Source organism: Corythoichthys intestinalis, chromosome 10 (assembly GCF_030265065.1).
Source record: "Corythoichthys intestinalis isolate RoL2023-P3 chromosome 10, ASM3026506v1, whole genome shotgun sequence".
Lineage (NCBI taxonomy): Eukaryota > Metazoa > Chordata > Actinopteri > Syngnathiformes > Syngnathidae > Corythoichthys > Corythoichthys intestinalis.
In genome coordinates, this window is record NC_080404.1 from 7,633,263 (window position 1) to 7,651,162 (window position 17,900).

Consider the following 17,900-nt stretch of genomic DNA (forward strand, 5'->3'; position numbering starts at 1 on the left):
AGCTGATGTTATTCACATTTAACCCCTGCATTTACCACTTCGAACTATGGTAAACTTTTATTTTACAGGTAAAAAACAACACTTGCTTAAAAACAGACATATTGTACTTTAAAACAGTTCAACCATGACAGAGTCACTCTTTAAAATAAGGCAGTGCAATACTCAAAGAAATGTATGAAAGCATGTACAAGATTTTCCCGAGTCCACTTAAACATATGAAAATAATTACCATAATTTTTTAATTATAAGATGCTTTTTCCCCCCCTTCATTTTGACTCCTGCGCCTTACAGTCCGTTGCGGCTAATTTGTTAGCCTCCTAGCATGCACTGCAGCACTACAGATGTAAAAACCAATCAAAATTCATGTTCTGTGCTAATTATTTCTTCAGTTACTGTTCGTTGTTTCATTAATTGCTTGTTATTGTATTTCGTAACACTTTATTTGACAGCGGCGTCATAAGACTGTGATAATTATGACATGACACAATCGTGGACATTACTTAAGTGTCATCCAACAAATTATGTTACTAACTCCATTTATTTCCAGCTCAGATCTTTTACATCCATTCATAATTTGCCGGATGACACTAAATGACATCTGTTGTAAGCATTCATTAATGTTCATGACAGTGTCATGTCCTAATTATGATTGTCTAATGACAGTGTCAAATAAAGTGTTACCGAATACGATAAATAACAATTAATGAAATGACTGGAACAGTAACTGAATAAATATTTAGTACAGAACATGAATTTGGATTGTTATTTACATCTGTAGCGCTGAAATGCATGCTAGGAGGCATGTTGGATAACAACAGTGTTGACAGCAGGTGGCAGAGGAGGTTGACTGTCTCCCCAAGGGAGCAGTAATGGCCATATGAAGCTTACTAAAGCAATGAAGCTTTGAAGCCAAATGGTTCAAAGCTTCATGGTGGTTCATTTGGTCTTCTGACAGTCGTATGGCTCCGCTGTCAAATAAAGTGCTACCGGTTAATATCTTTTGGTGTAAACATCCCATAATACAGTGAGCACAGCTGCAGCTTATAGTCCGGTATCTACGAACTAGTGCTGCAACGATTAATCGATGAACTCAAGTAATCGATTTAAAAAAAAAAAAAAAAAAAAAAAGGATTCGAATCAAATGTTGCTGCTTTGAGTATTCGTTTAATTAAAGTGGCGTTGTATTGGTTTATTTTGAAAGTGATTGCATTTAGTTTTATTGATTTGGGTGGATACATTGCCCTCTGGTCTGCCTCATTTCACATGGGTGAATCCAGCTGCTCCCTGTTAAGACCAACATACAGTAAATTTTTGTTTGCGCTAATGTGTTTTTGCAATGCATTCGTAATTTAGTTTATAGGTATATTTAGCTGTTCTTTGTGAGAATATGTGTCTGAACCATTTGTTATGAGCATTGTAAAAAAAAAAACTTGGCATTTAATAGCATTTAAGCTAGCGGACTTTTGCTATGTAAGTCAGTCAATTGTTCTTTTGTTGTACATACATCATTTATTATCCTCATTTTATACTGTTTGTGGCTGAGCTCAGGTATTTTAATTTTTTATGTTCCTTATCCGATTACTCCATTATTCAAACTGACTAGTTCATCGATTAATCGACTACTAAAATAATCGATAGCTGCAGCTCTACTATAAACAAATGCCGTATTCGTGTCACATTTGGGGGTAGCGGCTTTTAGTCTGGTGCGCCTTATAGTGCAAAAATCATGGTAATATTAATGCCTTTTTCTTTTTTAAACTGAGTCTATATTACTTTACATTTTCTGCTAATACACTGGAAATCCAGTACCAATGCCCCCAATAGCCATCCCATCAGCTAAAAAAAAATCGAGGTGAGGGCTCTTAATGAGTTTTGATAGCCACGGACAATGTTCGAGAAAATAATCAAAAATAACTTTATTAAGATAACAAAGCTAATGAAGTTAAGTCTAGTACAAAAGTTGTATCTGAACTTTGCCTCACTTTTTTGAACAATATTTTTTATTTTTGGAAACTGTATATAAATGGACTATACACTCAATGAAGAAGGTCTGCAAAAAAACAGATCATTTTAAATGTCTATTGAAACTTTGTTATTGCTTGTATGTCCAGTGGCCAACCGTCTCCGTCCCTCAAGCAGAAACGCTAGCACAGTGACCCAGCGTTGTCCAAGTGACCTATGTCGCCTAACATTTTCCAAGTGTCTGAAGTAAGTTGTCGTTGCTAAGGCAATGGCACAAAACTGCTCTGCCAGCAGCCACACCTCCCACAAGAGTGTTATGACGTTCATAACAATCATCGTCGTGACCCAGAACTCACCCCCCAGGAACATGAGCCACGACGACAAATTGCTAGCTGACGACTTGTTATACAGGTAACTTGTTGCTGTGGCGACAAACAAGAAGTGGCCTGTCACCATGGAGATGATGAAGAAGAGGAAGAGGCGATGGTTAGCTCGACCAATGCACCGGTTAAGGAAAAGGCAGTGGTGATCGAAGTCCTGAACACACACATCGCAGAGCTTGCAGTGCTTGGTGTAGTCAGGCTGGAACAACTGTGGTGTAAGGAAGACCCAGCTAATGAGTGAGGAGCATGGCACAGCATTTGTTTGGCCCCACCTAAGCCTAGGAGAAGAGATCACACGAGACCCCGTGTGCAGTTTCATGTCTTACCTCACAATAGGGACAGAACCGGTGAGGGCTCTGGTTCTTCTCTACAAGGTCAGCGATGCAGGAGAACCGAGGATCAGCATCTGCACACGCCAGTGTCCCGGGATCCTGAGTCAGAACCTTGCAGAACAAACTAAGGACTATACAGAATTGGAATGTTGACACCTGGACCAGGACACCGCTCGGTGACACATGTTCATTAGGTTAAGGATAAGCATTCGAATACTTTGTAAACATAATTCAGAAGAGTACTTTGCTGCTTTGCTAAGGTGTGTCCTTGAAGATCGTACACTGTCTGCATAACTCCCCACAGCACTGTCAAGTGAATTCCCCATGTTGCAGTGTAACCCATGAGTGCTTAGTCGAACTAACATAAAAAGATTACTGGCAGGCAATGTTCCCTCTAATTTTTCATGTGTCTGAGCAGACACACAAGCTCCCTGAGAAAACTGCAGATCACTGTGAGCAACACCAGATGTGTATGCCACATACCAGTATCACGCCTGTTCCATACTTTGGATCATGGCAGGTTACATGTCTTAATGAAAGAATAAAATTACAGCAGCAACTTTCATTAGTTTACTTTTGATATAATCGATTTGGTCCACCTAAAATGAAAAAGACAAGTCTCGTTGTTCATGAGATGTGTAATATGTTATATGTGAGAGTCCTGCTATAACCATAGGAAGAGTCCTGCTTTGGCCTGGGTAAGGTCCAGTTGTGGGATGGGTGAGTTAATAAATAAAACATAATGAACAACCACAATGGGAGTATATCTAACTCCCACATTAAAAGTGTTCAGGCAATAAGGACAATCAAGATTCCTATTCTCTGTGTCTAAGCATCCATCCATCCATCTTCAATCGCTTATCCGGAGTCGGGTCGCCGGGGCGGCAGTTTCACGGATCCCCAAACTTCCCTTTCCCTGGTCACATCAACTAGCTCTGAGGGGATCCCGAGACACTCTCAAGCCATTGTCGAGATATAATCCCTCCACCTGGTTCTGGGCCTGCCCCGAGGTCTCCTCCCAGCTGGACGTGTCAGGAACACCTCCCTAGGGAGGCGCTCTGGTGGCATCCGCACCAGATGCCCAAACCACCTCAACTGACTCCTTTCTACGTGAATGAGCAGCAGCTGGACTCTCGCGAATAGCAGCGTTTCTCACCCTGTCCTAAGTGAGACACAAGCTATCCGCCTGGAAAAGCCCATTTCTGCTGCTTGTACCCGTGATCTTGTCCTTTGGGTCATGACCAGGGCCGGCCCAGCCTATACGCAGACTATGCAGCTGCTCAGGGCCCCTGACCACTAGGGGGCCCCCAATCTGGCAATTGTTTAATTTATATTCTATTTTGTTTACTACAGTTTGCTTTATTTGACTTTTGTGAGTTTTGATACTTGATTACAAGCTTAAAAAGATAAAAGTTCTTCCTTAACTTCTTTCTTTCCTCTTTTAGAAAAAGGTTTGGCGCTATCTACTGTAAGTATTGACAATCATTTGGGGTGAGAAGTTTGAAGTATGCAGTGCAACAACATCTGATTAATATACAAAATATGGACGTATGGTTTGGATTGCATGTATGGGTTTCACAGTACACTGTGACGAAATGGTGGGCCAAAAATAGGGCCCCTTTGCATTATTTTGCTTAGGGCCCCCAAATGGCCTGGGCCGGCCCTGGTCATGACCCATCGTTCATGACCATAGGTGAGGGTAGGAACAAAGATCGAATGGTAGATGGAGAGCTTTGCCTCTCAGCTCAGCTCCCTCTTCGTTGCAACAGTGCAATTTAACATATTGTAACAATATTCAGGACATGTTAAAAACAAAAAACAGGGGAAAAAATGGTTTCACCGCTTGTTCTTCTATTTGCACATACAGTACTCTGACAGACTTTCCATCTTAAAAGGACCAAAGGACCACATTTCTCTTTTACTTTTGCTAGATGAGTGTAGTATCGCTGCCCATTCCTTTCGCCGTGATAAGGGGGTTAGCATTTGTGTCTCTTAACTCCGCTGCACTGTTGCTAGCTGGCTAACTTGCACGGCGTGTATGGGCATACAGTGGGGCAAATAAGTATTTAGTCAACCACTAATTGTGCAAGTTCTCCCACTTGAAAATATTAAAGAGGCCTGTAATTGTCAACATGAGTAAACCTCAACCATGAGAGACAGAATGTGGGGAAAAAAACAGAAAATCACATTTTTTGATTTTTAAAGAATTTATTTGCAAATCATGGTGGAAAATAAGTGTTTGGTCAATACCAAAAGTTCATCTCAATACTTTGTTATTTACCCTTTGTTGGCAATAAAGGAGGCCAAACGTTTTCTGTAACTCTTCACAAGCTTTTCACACACTGTTGTTGGTATTTTGGCCAATTCCTCCATGCAGATCTCCTCTAGAGCAGTGATGTTTTGGGGCTGTCGTTGGGCAACACGGACTTTCAACTCCCTCCAAAGATTTTCTATAGGGTTGACATCTGGAGACTGGCTAGGCCACTCCAGGACCTTGAAATGCTTCTTACGAAGGCACTCCTTTGTTGCCCTGGCTGTGTGTTTGGGATCATTGTCATGCTGAAAAACCCAGCCACGTCTCATCTTCAATGCCCTTGCTGATGGAAGGAGATTTTCACTCAAAATCTCTCAATACATGGCCCCATTCATTCTTTTCTTTACACAGATCAGTCGTCCTGGTCCCTTTGCAGAAAAACAGCCCCAAAGCATGATGTTTCTATCCCCATGCCTCACAGTGGGTATAGTGTTCTTCGGATGCAATTCAGTTTTCTTTCTCCTCCAAACATAAGAACCTGTGTTTCTACCAATAAGTTCTATTTTGGTTTCATCTGACCATAACACATTCTGCCAGTCCTCTTCTGGATCATCCAAATGCTCTCTAGCGAACCGCAGACAGGCCTGGACGTGTACTTTCATCAGCAGGGGGACATGTCTGGCAGTGCAGGATTTGAGTCCCTGGCGGCGCATTGTGTTACTGATAGTAGCCTTTGTTACTGTGGTCCCAGCTCTCTTAACCCTTGAGAGTCGCAGCGCACGTCGTCTTTGAAGCGCCCTCACGTTTTAATTACGTCACCCACATGCCGTTGGTTGGTCTCGTTTTAAAGTGCGGAAGTTGCGGTTTACTCTCGTTATTATTTGAAGTCAATCGACCAACTAAAACGTGAGATATTGTCATTTAAGTTTTATAGTTTTATTGTCCTCTCAAAAAAACATTAAAACGCTGCATGGATCATTTGTTTATGTCTATATTTCCATCATTTCTTGTCCTTCTTCAAAACGGAAGCTCCATGAAAAAAACACAAATCAAACGAACCCTTTCGAAGTCACAGTGGAAGCACAAAATGCGTTTTTTTTTAAATAAATATAACTGCCGTGCGAGGTTCCACCGAACGAGAGGGAGGAGTGTTCTGAAGCAGCGAGGGGGCGAGCGACGGCCGTTTGGATCGAGCAGCGACTTTGTGTGACTTTGAGAATGAACGGAAAACTAAATTTTGCGCAAGCAATCGTGCTTTTTGATCAACTTGAAGAAGAGGATGGTCCAAATTCGTCATCATCGTCTTCTTCGGAAGAGTCCTCGAGTGAAGATAGTGACGGATTTGAACACGTGGGTGACGCCATCGACGAGCAGAGGTAAGCCAACTCACTTTTTTTTTTTTATGCTGAAAAAGTTTCTTTTGAAAGTTTCTTTTGATATTGCAAGACAAAGTTAATTTTGATGCAATATAAGTGTGTGTTTGTGTTTATAATAATAAAATGTGCATATCAGATCAAAGTCTATGTGTATGTGTATGTGTATCCCAGGCAGGAATTTATCATTTGTGGTGTTCTTCTTTCTATATGAAGATTAGGGATGTAACACATATTCAGCTATGGTATTCTTTCTATTGTCATACATATAGATTTCCATTATTATTTATTGCTGTACATATTTTTATTTTATACTTTATTATTTTCATAAATACTGACTTTTTTTTCATTTACATTTATAGTGACAATGAAAGTAAAGTGAAATGAAAATGGAAGGGTGGAAAGAGGACCGACACCCCATGGAAGTGTGGGCTGTGTGATGTAGCCCTGCGTCTAATTCCAGGACGAAACTGCTTTTCGGAGTGGCATGCCTGGAAAAAATTTAACTTGTTTATTGTAAATATTTTTGAAAATACTTTTTTTTCCAATGTTATATATATATATATATATTTTTTCCCCACAATCAGTCTTCTCAATTTGTGTATATAAATGTGTGTTCAAGAAGCTTGATTGTGTGTACATAGTTTTCATCAGGTGATGGGCCGCAATACCTAAACTAATAAAGAGATGGCCTCTAAACATTTTTGTGTTAGATGGTATATATTTTTTCACTGTTCTTCACTGTTTGGTCTGCTGTATATAACCTGTTTTGACTAGAGCATGTATAAAGGCAAAACACGCCTATGGCTATACCTGTTGTTTATGTTGAATTGTCAAATATAAGACTATTTATTCTAAATTTTTTGGGTTGAATGTTCATCCTAACATGTTGAATAAATATTACAAAGTTTCAAAACGGTTCGTTACGCATGTTCGGTTGTCAATTGGACATCAATATTAAAAATTTTGACAAAACGATTTTGGAATTTTTGGTCTTTTTGGGCCCAAAACGATGATTTATAATTGGTCAGTGAAGGAAACAACAGTTTGGACATGAAGTTCAAGGTGTCACAAAAAAAGGGACCAAACCAGGCCATCGTAAACAATTCTTTCTTTGAAATATAAAGGCAACTTCAAAGGCATGCAAAATCAGACAAAATAGGCCCAGACCTTAAAGGGTTAAGGTCATTCACTAGGTCCCCCCGTGTTGTTCTGGGATTTTTGCTCACCGCTTTTGTTATCATTATGACGCCACAGGGTGAGATCTTGCATGGAGCCCCAGATCGAGGGAGATTATCAGTGGTCTTGTATGTCTACCATTTTCTAATAATTGCTCCCACAGTTATTTTCTTTACACCAAGTGTTTTACCTATTGCAGATTCAGTCTTCCCAGCCTTGTGCAGGTCTACAATTTTGTTTCTGGTGTCCTTTGACAGCTATTTGGTCTTGCCATAGTTAAGTCAAATCAAACAATGTGACTTTCAGTTTTTTTTTCCACATTCTGTCTCTCATGGTTGAGGTTTACCCATGTTGACAATTACAGGCCTCTCTAATCTTTTCAAGTAGGAGAACTTGCACAATTGGTGGTTGACTAAATACTTATTTGCCCCACTATATGTGGACGGAGTACGCGATTGCGCACGTCCGCAGCTTAGAGGAAACATTGCTGGCAGGTATGTACAACAAGCTTTTTGTAGTTGTATTCTAGTACATGCTATAAAACAATGAAATATCGAAAGAGTTGTCAGTATACTGCACAAAACCTGATTTGAGCCACAATCAACGGATTAATACTGCACATCCTATAGCATCAATGATCTCTTAAATTATGTTCAAAATGCAATCTGTTGCTCGAGAAGGATATTGGGTGTTATTTTCCAATAAAAGCAGAACAGCGAATGAAGCAATCCAGCGATGAGTGTTCCCAAGTAGATTGGGTTTGGTAACCTAGAAGGAATTGGCCGCTATATGAGCAAAGAGATACAATACACCAGAAAATGTACTGTGACTACAGTGATCCCTCGCTACTTCGCGCTTCAAACTTAGCGCCCTCAGTTCATCGCGGATTTTTTTTTTTACAGCTAAAATAAATAAAGTATTTTATAGAGCTGCCTGATCTGATCACATACAGTAATCTCTCTCTCTCCCTCCTGTTGCTTTTCTTGATCAGGTAGTGCACTGGAATTGCTTGTTAAAGTTAACGATGATTGACAGGCGTTAAGGTTTGATCTTGGCAGAGAAGCTTGTAAGCAGACACTTCAAGTGTCAATCATCGTTTAGCTTGTTGAACACTTGCTGTGGCAACTCATTGTTGTCTAAGTGAGCAGCGTTGGCGGGTTTGAGTAGACTCACTCAATGAAGCATTTAATAAAGATTCTATATTATTCTTGTTTAAAAATAAGTCAGTAGGACAGTACCATGTTTAAAACTCATAATTATTATATTTGAAGTGCTTAAACAACATTTATTAAAATATACATTAAAGTTTTTTATTTATTTATTGTGCTTTAGGGAAAAAAGTGAAAAAAAAAAACATTTATGTATCACTTTCCAATGCTAAATCTGAATAAATACATTGGTCAAAAAAAAAAAATAATAATAATAATGTAAATAAACCCCGCCTCTACTTCGCAGATTATTGATGATCGGGGCGGGGGGGTTGTTTGCCAACTAACTGTGAAAAACGAGGGCTCACTGTATAGGGTTGCCAACTCCCTGGAAAAAAAAAATAAGGGACACCTCATTGGTAGAGCTGGCCGGCCTGATAACCGTCACCCTTCAATTAATTTTTGTATGTGAAAATTGATTTTTTAAAATGTTTTTATTACAATTTTATTATGATAATTTTACTCCAAACTGACTACAATTAAATCTAACAGCCCCTGGTGGCCGAAATGTCATTGCATGTAATTGACTTCCCTTTACAGTGAATTTAAAATTAAGACTTTGCTGGTAAAATGTTGTCAATAAAAGTTGTAAAGCAATAAAACAAACAACAACAATGAATGAACTTGACAAAAAAATATTTTTTTAATTATAATGGGTCAAAATAATTTTTCAAGCAGATCATGTGACTAGTACCTTAGAGACAGTCATTTGCTTTACTTGGCCAAAACAACCTGAGGACAGAAAAGGCAAGATTGATAATGACGTAATTTTTTTCAAACCTAAGCTTTCAAAAGCGACATCAACTACTGAGTGAGAACTGAGTGAGTACTGTTCAAAAATCAGAAAACACTACTGTTCATTCAAATAAAAAAAAGTGCAGCTGATAAACTTTTTTTTTCTTGTGGGCAAAGCTCTTTAGCTTCAAAGCTTTTTTTTTTTTTTTTTTTTAAAGAAACTAAACAATAAAATTGAATAGGGAGGAGAAAGACTGCAATTAATCAGTTGTTCATGAATACAATCTAAATCCATTTTTTAAAGCACGTAGCGCAAGCGCTTGCATAACAATTTAAACTTTCTTTTCTGTTGAAAGGATCTCTAAGATGCATGAATGGGTTTATGTGTGTGGTTTCTTCATAAAAAGAAATGAGACAACTTAACTATCTAACGATAATTCAAGTGCTAATATGCTTCTCCAAAACACAATACAATGCAGACACACTGATTAGCATGATCGCTAACTAGCTTAAGGCTCCGTGCTAAGTCGTAGCATTTCATCAACAAAGAATACAAACAAAACAATTGGCTGATGGAAGCACACTGGATATAAAAACACAAACGACAATCTAATAATCAAATTCGTTGGCAATTATCTATTCACTTTCCTTATGAGCAATTTCAAGGTGTAAGTACAAAAATCGACCTAAAGTGATCCGGGGGGATTCCTCGTGACGGCGCCCCCTGTCGGCTTGTGCCCGTATGCATTCGTGGCTCAACGTGTAGTAGCGCCACTGGTCATTATTCTGTCAGCTCATTGATCAAAAAGCAGGATAGACTGCGTTTCCCTGCATATTCTTGTAAAGGACCATGCCAGTATTCGTTTCTTCTAAAAATAAACTATTTTTGAGTTTGATGACAATAAGGGACTAAGCGCGTCCCTTTAAAGCTCAATAAGGGACGCGTACTTTTGTTTCTGAATACCGAACGATTCCGTTTTTCAAAGGACAGTTGGCAACCCTATGTGAATACTGTACCAAGTATGTGGCAAACATGCTACAGTGTAGGCCTGAACGATATTGGAAAAAACTATTGTTGCGATTTTTTTTAGGTGTGCAATATATTGCGATATTATATTGCGATAGTAAAAAAAAAAAAAAAAAAAAAATTTAAAGAAATATTCACTAGATGACTTGAATAGCTGTTTGGAAATACTTTGCATGACACACCGTGACCACAGTGTATTCATATAATACGGTTTCATTTGTGAATGATTAAGATTGCTGTATTATTATGAAGGGATCCAGGAAGCCATGTCTGCACAAAATAGATAATTTCTTGAACACAATATTTGACACTTCAACAGCAGCAAATACATTAAATGACAAATAAAAGAGCAGGTGCATTCGTCCCCTGAGTTTTTGACAAAATATAACAATAAATAACAACTTCGGCAAAATAACAACAAAGTTGTAAACATATTTGAACAAAAATATTAAATATGACAAATAAGAGTTGTTCACAAACTATAACAATAAATAACAACCTCAGTAAAACAATAAAGTTGTCAACATATTTGAACTTAAATATTAAATCTGTCAAATAAAAGTGTAAGTGCATTAGTCCCCTGAGTTGTTTACACAAAATATAACAATATAGAACTGCAAAACTGCAACAAAGTTGTAAAAATATTTTAAAAATATTAAGTATCAAAACTTTATGTGCAGCTGTACTATAGTTATTTGAAAAATACGATTTACAGTTAATTTAAATATAAAAGAAACAGAAACTCAATTGAACTTGTAAATAATTGAACTGAATAACAGCAAATAACTGATGAATAACAGAACCATTTTAACTCCCAAATTTATGTATTTGTCTGCATATCGTCCACCTTCCTTGCTCAGCAATTCTCAACTGGGTCTCATAGGTTTTTGGCCAAGACTACTAGTTTATCCACCATTGCAGGCTTGAGACAACAACGTTGGCACGTAACAATGTTCCCACCTGTACTAAAAAGCCTCTGATGGGAAGCTCGTAGCAGGAATGCATAGATACCTGCGTTTTAAATGGTCCCACATGTTCGACGGATTACTTCTTGTTGAGGCAACCATGGCGAGGCACTGTCAACAGGGCTGTTTTTTGTTCCTTATATTCTTGTCGATAGCCAAAATACTTCCAAAACTCCTTTTGGAGACAGTCTTCCCTATTCAACGTGTTGCTTGCTTTCACTTTGAAAACGGCCCCTCCTCCCTCCGCTCTGCTGTTCGGCCCCTCCTCCCTCCACTCCGCTCTAGCAGGGGAGGGGGAGGAGCCGATGACTGCGAGCTGGAGAGAATGAGAGACTGTGCACTCTCTCCTTCTCGCTCCTTGCTCAAAACAAACGTTTGTGGATTTAAAAAAATGAAATGAAAAAACTATCGCACGTCCTTGCGATGGGACTATTGCGCATGCGCACTTCGCGATGGCGATGTTTAAACGATATATCGTTCAGGCCTACTACAGTGTTTGTCAAACCTTTGATATGTGGCCATTCGGTAGGATTGCATAAATATGCTTCTGGCCAGCCAGGGGAAGAGGAAACCACAAAGTAGACCACCATAAGTACCCAACATGGATGCCATCAGCAGAATGGTAGTTCCACACAGGCTTGGAAAAAACAGTGTCCAGTAGTACAAAGCTTAAAGGGAAGAAAATATATAAACTGTATGAATGAATGTCTTTTAGGCCTGTCCCCACTGTCCAATATTTGATCTACACTACAGGTGATATTTACCAAGAGACTCTTTTGGCTTGTGGTGGATTGGCATTTTCATGTACTTGTTCAGTAGTTTGGTGAGTTGGTGATGCCTACAAAATAAAAAGCACAATACAACCAAAGTAGTATGAAAAAGTATCTGAACCTTTTGGAATTTCTGCATAAAATCACCATCAAATGTGAGCTGATTTTTTTTCAAAATCACACAGATGAAAAAAAGAGTGTCTGCTTTAACTAAAACCATCCAAACATTTATAGGTTTTTTATATTTTAATGAGGATAGTATGCAAACAATGACATACCCCACCCCACCCCCACCCCCCCCCACACACACACACTTTGACTTGGCCACTCCAGACCGTGTATTTTGTTTTTCTGAAACCATTCTGAAGTTGATTTACTTGTGTGTTTTGGATCATTGTCTTTTTGCAGCATCCATCCTCTTTTTAGCTTCAACTGTCTGACAGACAGCCTCAGCTTTCCTGCAAAACATCCTGATAAACTTTTGAATTCATTCTTCCATTAATGATTGCAAGTTGTCCAGGTCCTGAGGTAGCAAAACAGCCCCAAATAATGATGCTCCCTCTACCATGCTTCACGGTGGGGATGAAGTGTTGATGTTGGTGAGCTGTTCCATTTTTCCTCCACATACGTTGTTGTGTGTTACTCCCAAACAATTTAACTTTGGTTTTATCAGTCCACAAAATAGTTTGCCAAAACTTCTGTGGAGTGTCCAAGTGCCTTTTTGCGAACATTAAACGAGCAACAATGTTTTTTTTAGACAACAGTGGCTTTCTCCGTGGAGTCCTCCCATTAACACCATTCTCGGCCATAGTTTTGCATATAGTTGATGTATGCACAGAGATATTGGACTGTGCCAGTGATTTCTTTGGTGGACGGCTACTCCTTGGAAGAGAAGCAACATTGCCAAACTCTTTCCATTTGTAAACAACTTCTCTGACTGTTGATTGACGACCATCCAGACTTTTAGAGATGGTTTTGTATCCTTTCCCAGCTTAATACCAATCAAGCATCCTTGATCACAAGTCTTCAGACAGCTCTCTTGACCGAGCAATTATGCACATCAGACAATGCTTCTCATCAAGACAATTCTTACCAGGTTTGTGTTTAATAGTGGGCAGGTCAGCGTTAAACCAGTCATCAGTGATTGGGCACACCTGACTTAATTTTTTTCATTAAAAATGGGTTTCAATTGCTCTTAAAAGTCTCCTTAGGCAGAGGGTACACTTACTTAATTTTTCCCCCTTCTGTCATTGTTTGCATCTTATCCTCATTAAAATATGAAAACCAATAAACGTTTGGGTGGTTTTGGTTAAAGCAAACACTGTTTTTACATCTGTGTGATTTTGACAAAGATCAGATCACATTTGATGGTGATTTTATGCAGATATGTCAGAAATTCCAAAAGGTTTATACGTTTTCATACCACTGTATGTACAAAGTCATCCTTTGCAGAACACAACTACACTACTTGTTTTTCTTTTTGCGTTTCTTTTATTTTATTTTATTAGGAAGGGGAGGTTAAAAATGTCTTCCATTACTCATTTTTGCTCATTGGACGATCTGTATTCACCAAATACATGTAGTCCCCAGGTTACGACGTACCAGATTTACGTGATTTTGACTTCACGACGCCGGAGTCTTTTTTTTATTTTTTTTTTTAGTCGCTTAAACAAAACCTAGTTCTTGCCATGTCAGGATCCCCCTTCCGCCCAGCAGCGTCGCCGTGTCAGGTCCCACTTTCTTGTTCTCATGCTGCAGCTCCTACTCCCCTTGCGCCGACTCCTCTTGCGAGTACCGATCCGTTTTTTTTAGTTCGGAGGGTGGGCTCGCGTTAAGAGAGGCGACCTGAGCGGCCATGATAACCTCCTTCTCTCGCCTCCATACTCTTTCCACAGCGTCCTCTTCTCTCAGCAAGGCGACTCGCTCCCGAGTAAAGCCTTATTTTTTGACTTTTGTTTTAAAGCCCGAATACTCATTGAATATAACAGCACACAACGTACTTCACTGTAGGCCTGAACGATATTGGAAAAAACTATTGTTGCGATTTTTTTTAGGTTTGCAATATATTGCGATATTATATTGCGATATTAAAAAAAAAAAGATCTATCTTTTTTAAAGAAATTTTTACTAAATGACTTGAATAGCTGTTTGGAAATACTTTACATAACACACCGTGACCACAGTGTATTCATATAATACCGTTTAATTTGTGAATGATGAAGATTTCTGTATGAAGGTATCCAGGAAGTCATGTCTGCACAAAATAGATCATTTATTGAATACAATATTTTACACTTCAACAGCAGCAAATAAATTAAATGATAAATAAAAGAGCAGGTGCATTAGTCCCCTAAGTTTTTGACAAAATATAACAATAAATAAAAACTTCTGTAAAATAACAACAAAGTTGTCAACATATTTGAACAAAATTATTAAATATGACAAATAAAAGAGTTGTTCACAAACTATAACAATAAATAAAAACCTCAGTAAAACAACAAAGTTGTCAACATATTTGAACAAAAATATTAAATATGACAAAAGAGTTCACAAACTATAACAATACATAAAAACCTCAGTTAAACAACAAAGTTGTCAACATATTTGAACTTAAATATTAAATCTGACTAATAAAAGTGCAAGTGCATTAGTCCCCTGAGTTGTTTACACAAAATATAACAATATAAAACTGCAAAACGGCAACAAAGTTGTAAAAATATTTCAACAAAAATATTAAGTATCAAAACTTTATGTGCAGCTGTACTATATATAGTTATTTGAAAAATACGGTTTACAATAAATTTAAATATAAAAGAAACAAACTCAATTGAACTTGTAAATAATTGAACTGAATAACTGCAAATAACTGTGATGAATAACAGAACCATTTTAACTCCCAAATTTCCTGCCTTCCTGATAGCTGTCACATGAATAAAAAGAAGAAAAGACATTCCTTCAGCTGTGTTATGTATTTGTCTGCATATCGTCCACCTTCCTTGCTCAGCAATTCTCAAGTGGGTCTCATAGGTTTTTGGCCAAGACTATTAGTTTATCCACTATAGCAGGCTTGAGACAAGAACGTTGGCACGTAACAATGTTCCCACCTGTGCTAAAAAGCCTCTGATGGGGAGCTCGTAGCAGGAATGCATAGATACCTGCGTTTTAAATGGTCCCACATGTTTGACAGATTACTTCTTGTTGAGGCAACCATGGCGAGGCACTGTCGACAGGGCTGTTTTTTGTCCCTTATAGTCTTGTTCTTGCCAAAATACTTCCAAAACTCCTTTTGGATACAGTCTTCCTTGCTCCTCCAACGTGTTGATTGCTTGCTTTCACTTTGAGAACGGGCCCTCCTCCCTCCGCTCTGCTGTTCGGCCCCTCCTCCCTCCACTCCGCTGTTGCAGGGGGAGGGGGAGGAGCCGATGACTTGCTGGAGAGAAAGAGAAGCTGTGCGCTTTTTTCCCCTCTCCTTCCTCAAAACAAACGTTTGTGGATTAAAAAAAATGAAATTAAAAAACTATCGCACGTCCTTGCGATGGGACTATTGCACATGCGCACATCGCGATGGCGATGTTTAAACGATATATCGTTCAGGCCTACTTCACTGTATCTTATCTTTAACTTTATCTTATTAATATGACGTATAATACATTTTTTGGACCGTTATTTTGAGTTTTAGAGGGTATTTTGGGGTACTTAAGGGGCTAATTCCAACTTGCATGGAAATTTGAGTTACATTGCCAGCCTAGGAGCAGAACTCGTTCGTAACCCGGGGACTACCTGTATATCAAATCAGTATCACGAATGGTCTTTTAACAAAATCGTGCTTCATTTTTACCTAAAAGTTTTCCCTTGTTTGCTGAGATCCAGTGGCATGAGTCCGTTGAGGTTTTTCTCATGAAGGAGCCTGCACCCAGCTTTTTGCAACAAAATCCAGCAAACCTCCAAGCATCCGTGCTCTGCCGCTACATGAAGTGCAGTTGCACCCTGTTGGTCGACAGCATCCACGACACAACGCTGAAACATAAAGGATCAATTGAACAGTGGTAAAAACAAACAGCTAGGCCTTACAATTTGGAAAAGACACCAATGCATTTCTCAAGTTTTTCAGAGGGTCATTCAATGCTTTCTTTAAGACACTTCATCAAGATAAGTAACTTTAAAGGTGACCGTGGTTTAGTTGTTATCAATTTTAATTTTAGCAGGTTTGCGTACAACCCCTAGCAAAAAGTATGGAATCACCAGTCTCGGACGAGCACTCACTCAGACATCTTATCATGTTGAACAAACTCAGATAAAACGCTTGAAAAAATAATGAATTAGTTCAAAAGTGCAACTCTTTAGCATTCAGACACACTAAAAGAAATTAATCTAAAACATTGTGGTGGTCAGTAAATGTTACTTTTATAGAGCAAGTGCAGGGAAATATGAATGGAATCACTCCATTCTGAGGAAAAAAATATGGAATCATGAGAAACAAACAAAGAAATAACAATCAAAACACATCTCTAGTATTTAGTAGCACCACCTTATGATAGCTTGCAGTCTCTGAGGCATGGACTTGATGAGTATTCTTCATCAATTTGGTGCCAACTCTCTTTGATTGCAGATTCTTGACTCTTGAGACCTTGTCCAATGCAGATTCTTGACTCTTGACATGGTGATGATGCTGGAACTTTGGTTTGGTGCTGTTCCAGTGAGATTTACAAAGATGACTGCCTGAAGAAAACATCAAAATTCCTTCAGTCCTTGATGATATGATATGTCAGGCAAAGGCACTGGGGAGATGGTTGTGGTTAAATCTTCAATAAATGCACAAGTTTACAATGACATTTTAGACAGCTTTCTTATCCCTTCAGTTGAAAACATGTTTGTCATTTTCCAAGATGAAAATGCATCATTGCCACAGAGCTAAAAGTGTTAAAGCATTCCTTGGTCAATGTCACGGCCTGCAAATAGCCCAGATCTCAACCCTATACAAAACCTGTGGTGGAAAGTGAAAAAAATGGTCCGCAGCAAGGCTCCGACTTGCAAGTATGATCTGGCAACTGCAATCAAAGAGTTGGCACCAAATTGATGAATAATACTGTTTGTCACTCAGTCCATGCCTCAGAGACTGCAAGCTGTCATAAAAGCAACAGGGATATTTTCAATTGAAGGGATAAGAAAGCTGTCTAAAATTTCAATGTAAACTTGTGCCTTTATTGAAGATTTAACCACAACCATCTCCCCAGTGCCCTTGCCTGACATATGATATCATCAAGGACTGAGGGAAATTTTGTTTTCTTCAGGAGGTCATCTTTGTAAATCTCACTGGAACAGCACCAAACCAAAGTTCCAGCATCATCACCATGTCAAGAGTTAAGAATCTGCATTGGATAAGGTGTCAAAATTCATAAATCTGCAATCAAAGAGAGTTGGCACCAAATTGATTAAGAATACTCATCAAGTCCATGCCTCAGAGACTGCAAGCGGTCATAAAAGCCAGAGGTGATGCTACTGAATACTAGAGATGTGTTTTGATTGTTATTTTTATTTTTTTTATTTTATTTATTTTCCCTTCAGGCATGACAAATCCAAACAAACATACAGCATTTATATGTGTTTACAATTAATTCAACCCGAAAAGAAAAGGGCTGACGGGAGAAGCCGAAGCTTATTGAAACCCGTCCCCAGTATACCATAAAGGACGCAGAAAATATCAAATATTTG

The 17,900-nt window shown here is 38.7% G+C and overlaps 1 protein-coding gene across 1 annotated transcript in view; it reads right to left on the reverse strand.

Annotated features, from left to right (window-relative positions):
• Nucleotides 1–291: 291 nt before the first annotated feature.
• The window catches only part of si:ch211-223a10.1 (uncharacterized), a 45,565-nt gene continuing 27,956 nt past the window's right edge, over nucleotides 292–17,900 (reverse strand). Inside the window, exons 5-10 of the mRNA XM_057847973.1 lie at nucleotides 16,027–16,205; nucleotides 12,183–12,256; nucleotides 11,924–12,086; nucleotides 8,156–8,251; nucleotides 2,672–2,849; nucleotides 292–2,553 (exon numbers count right to left, since the gene is read on the reverse strand). Coding sequence (XP_057703956.1) covers nucleotides 2,071–2,553; nucleotides 2,672–2,849; nucleotides 8,156–8,251; nucleotides 11,924–12,086; nucleotides 12,183–12,256; nucleotides 16,027–16,205 — 1,173 coding nt within the window. The 3' untranslated portion in view covers nucleotides 292–2,070. The remainder of the gene's footprint in view (nucleotides 2,554–2,671; nucleotides 2,850–8,155; nucleotides 8,252–11,923; nucleotides 12,087–12,182; nucleotides 12,257–16,026; nucleotides 16,206–17,900) is intronic.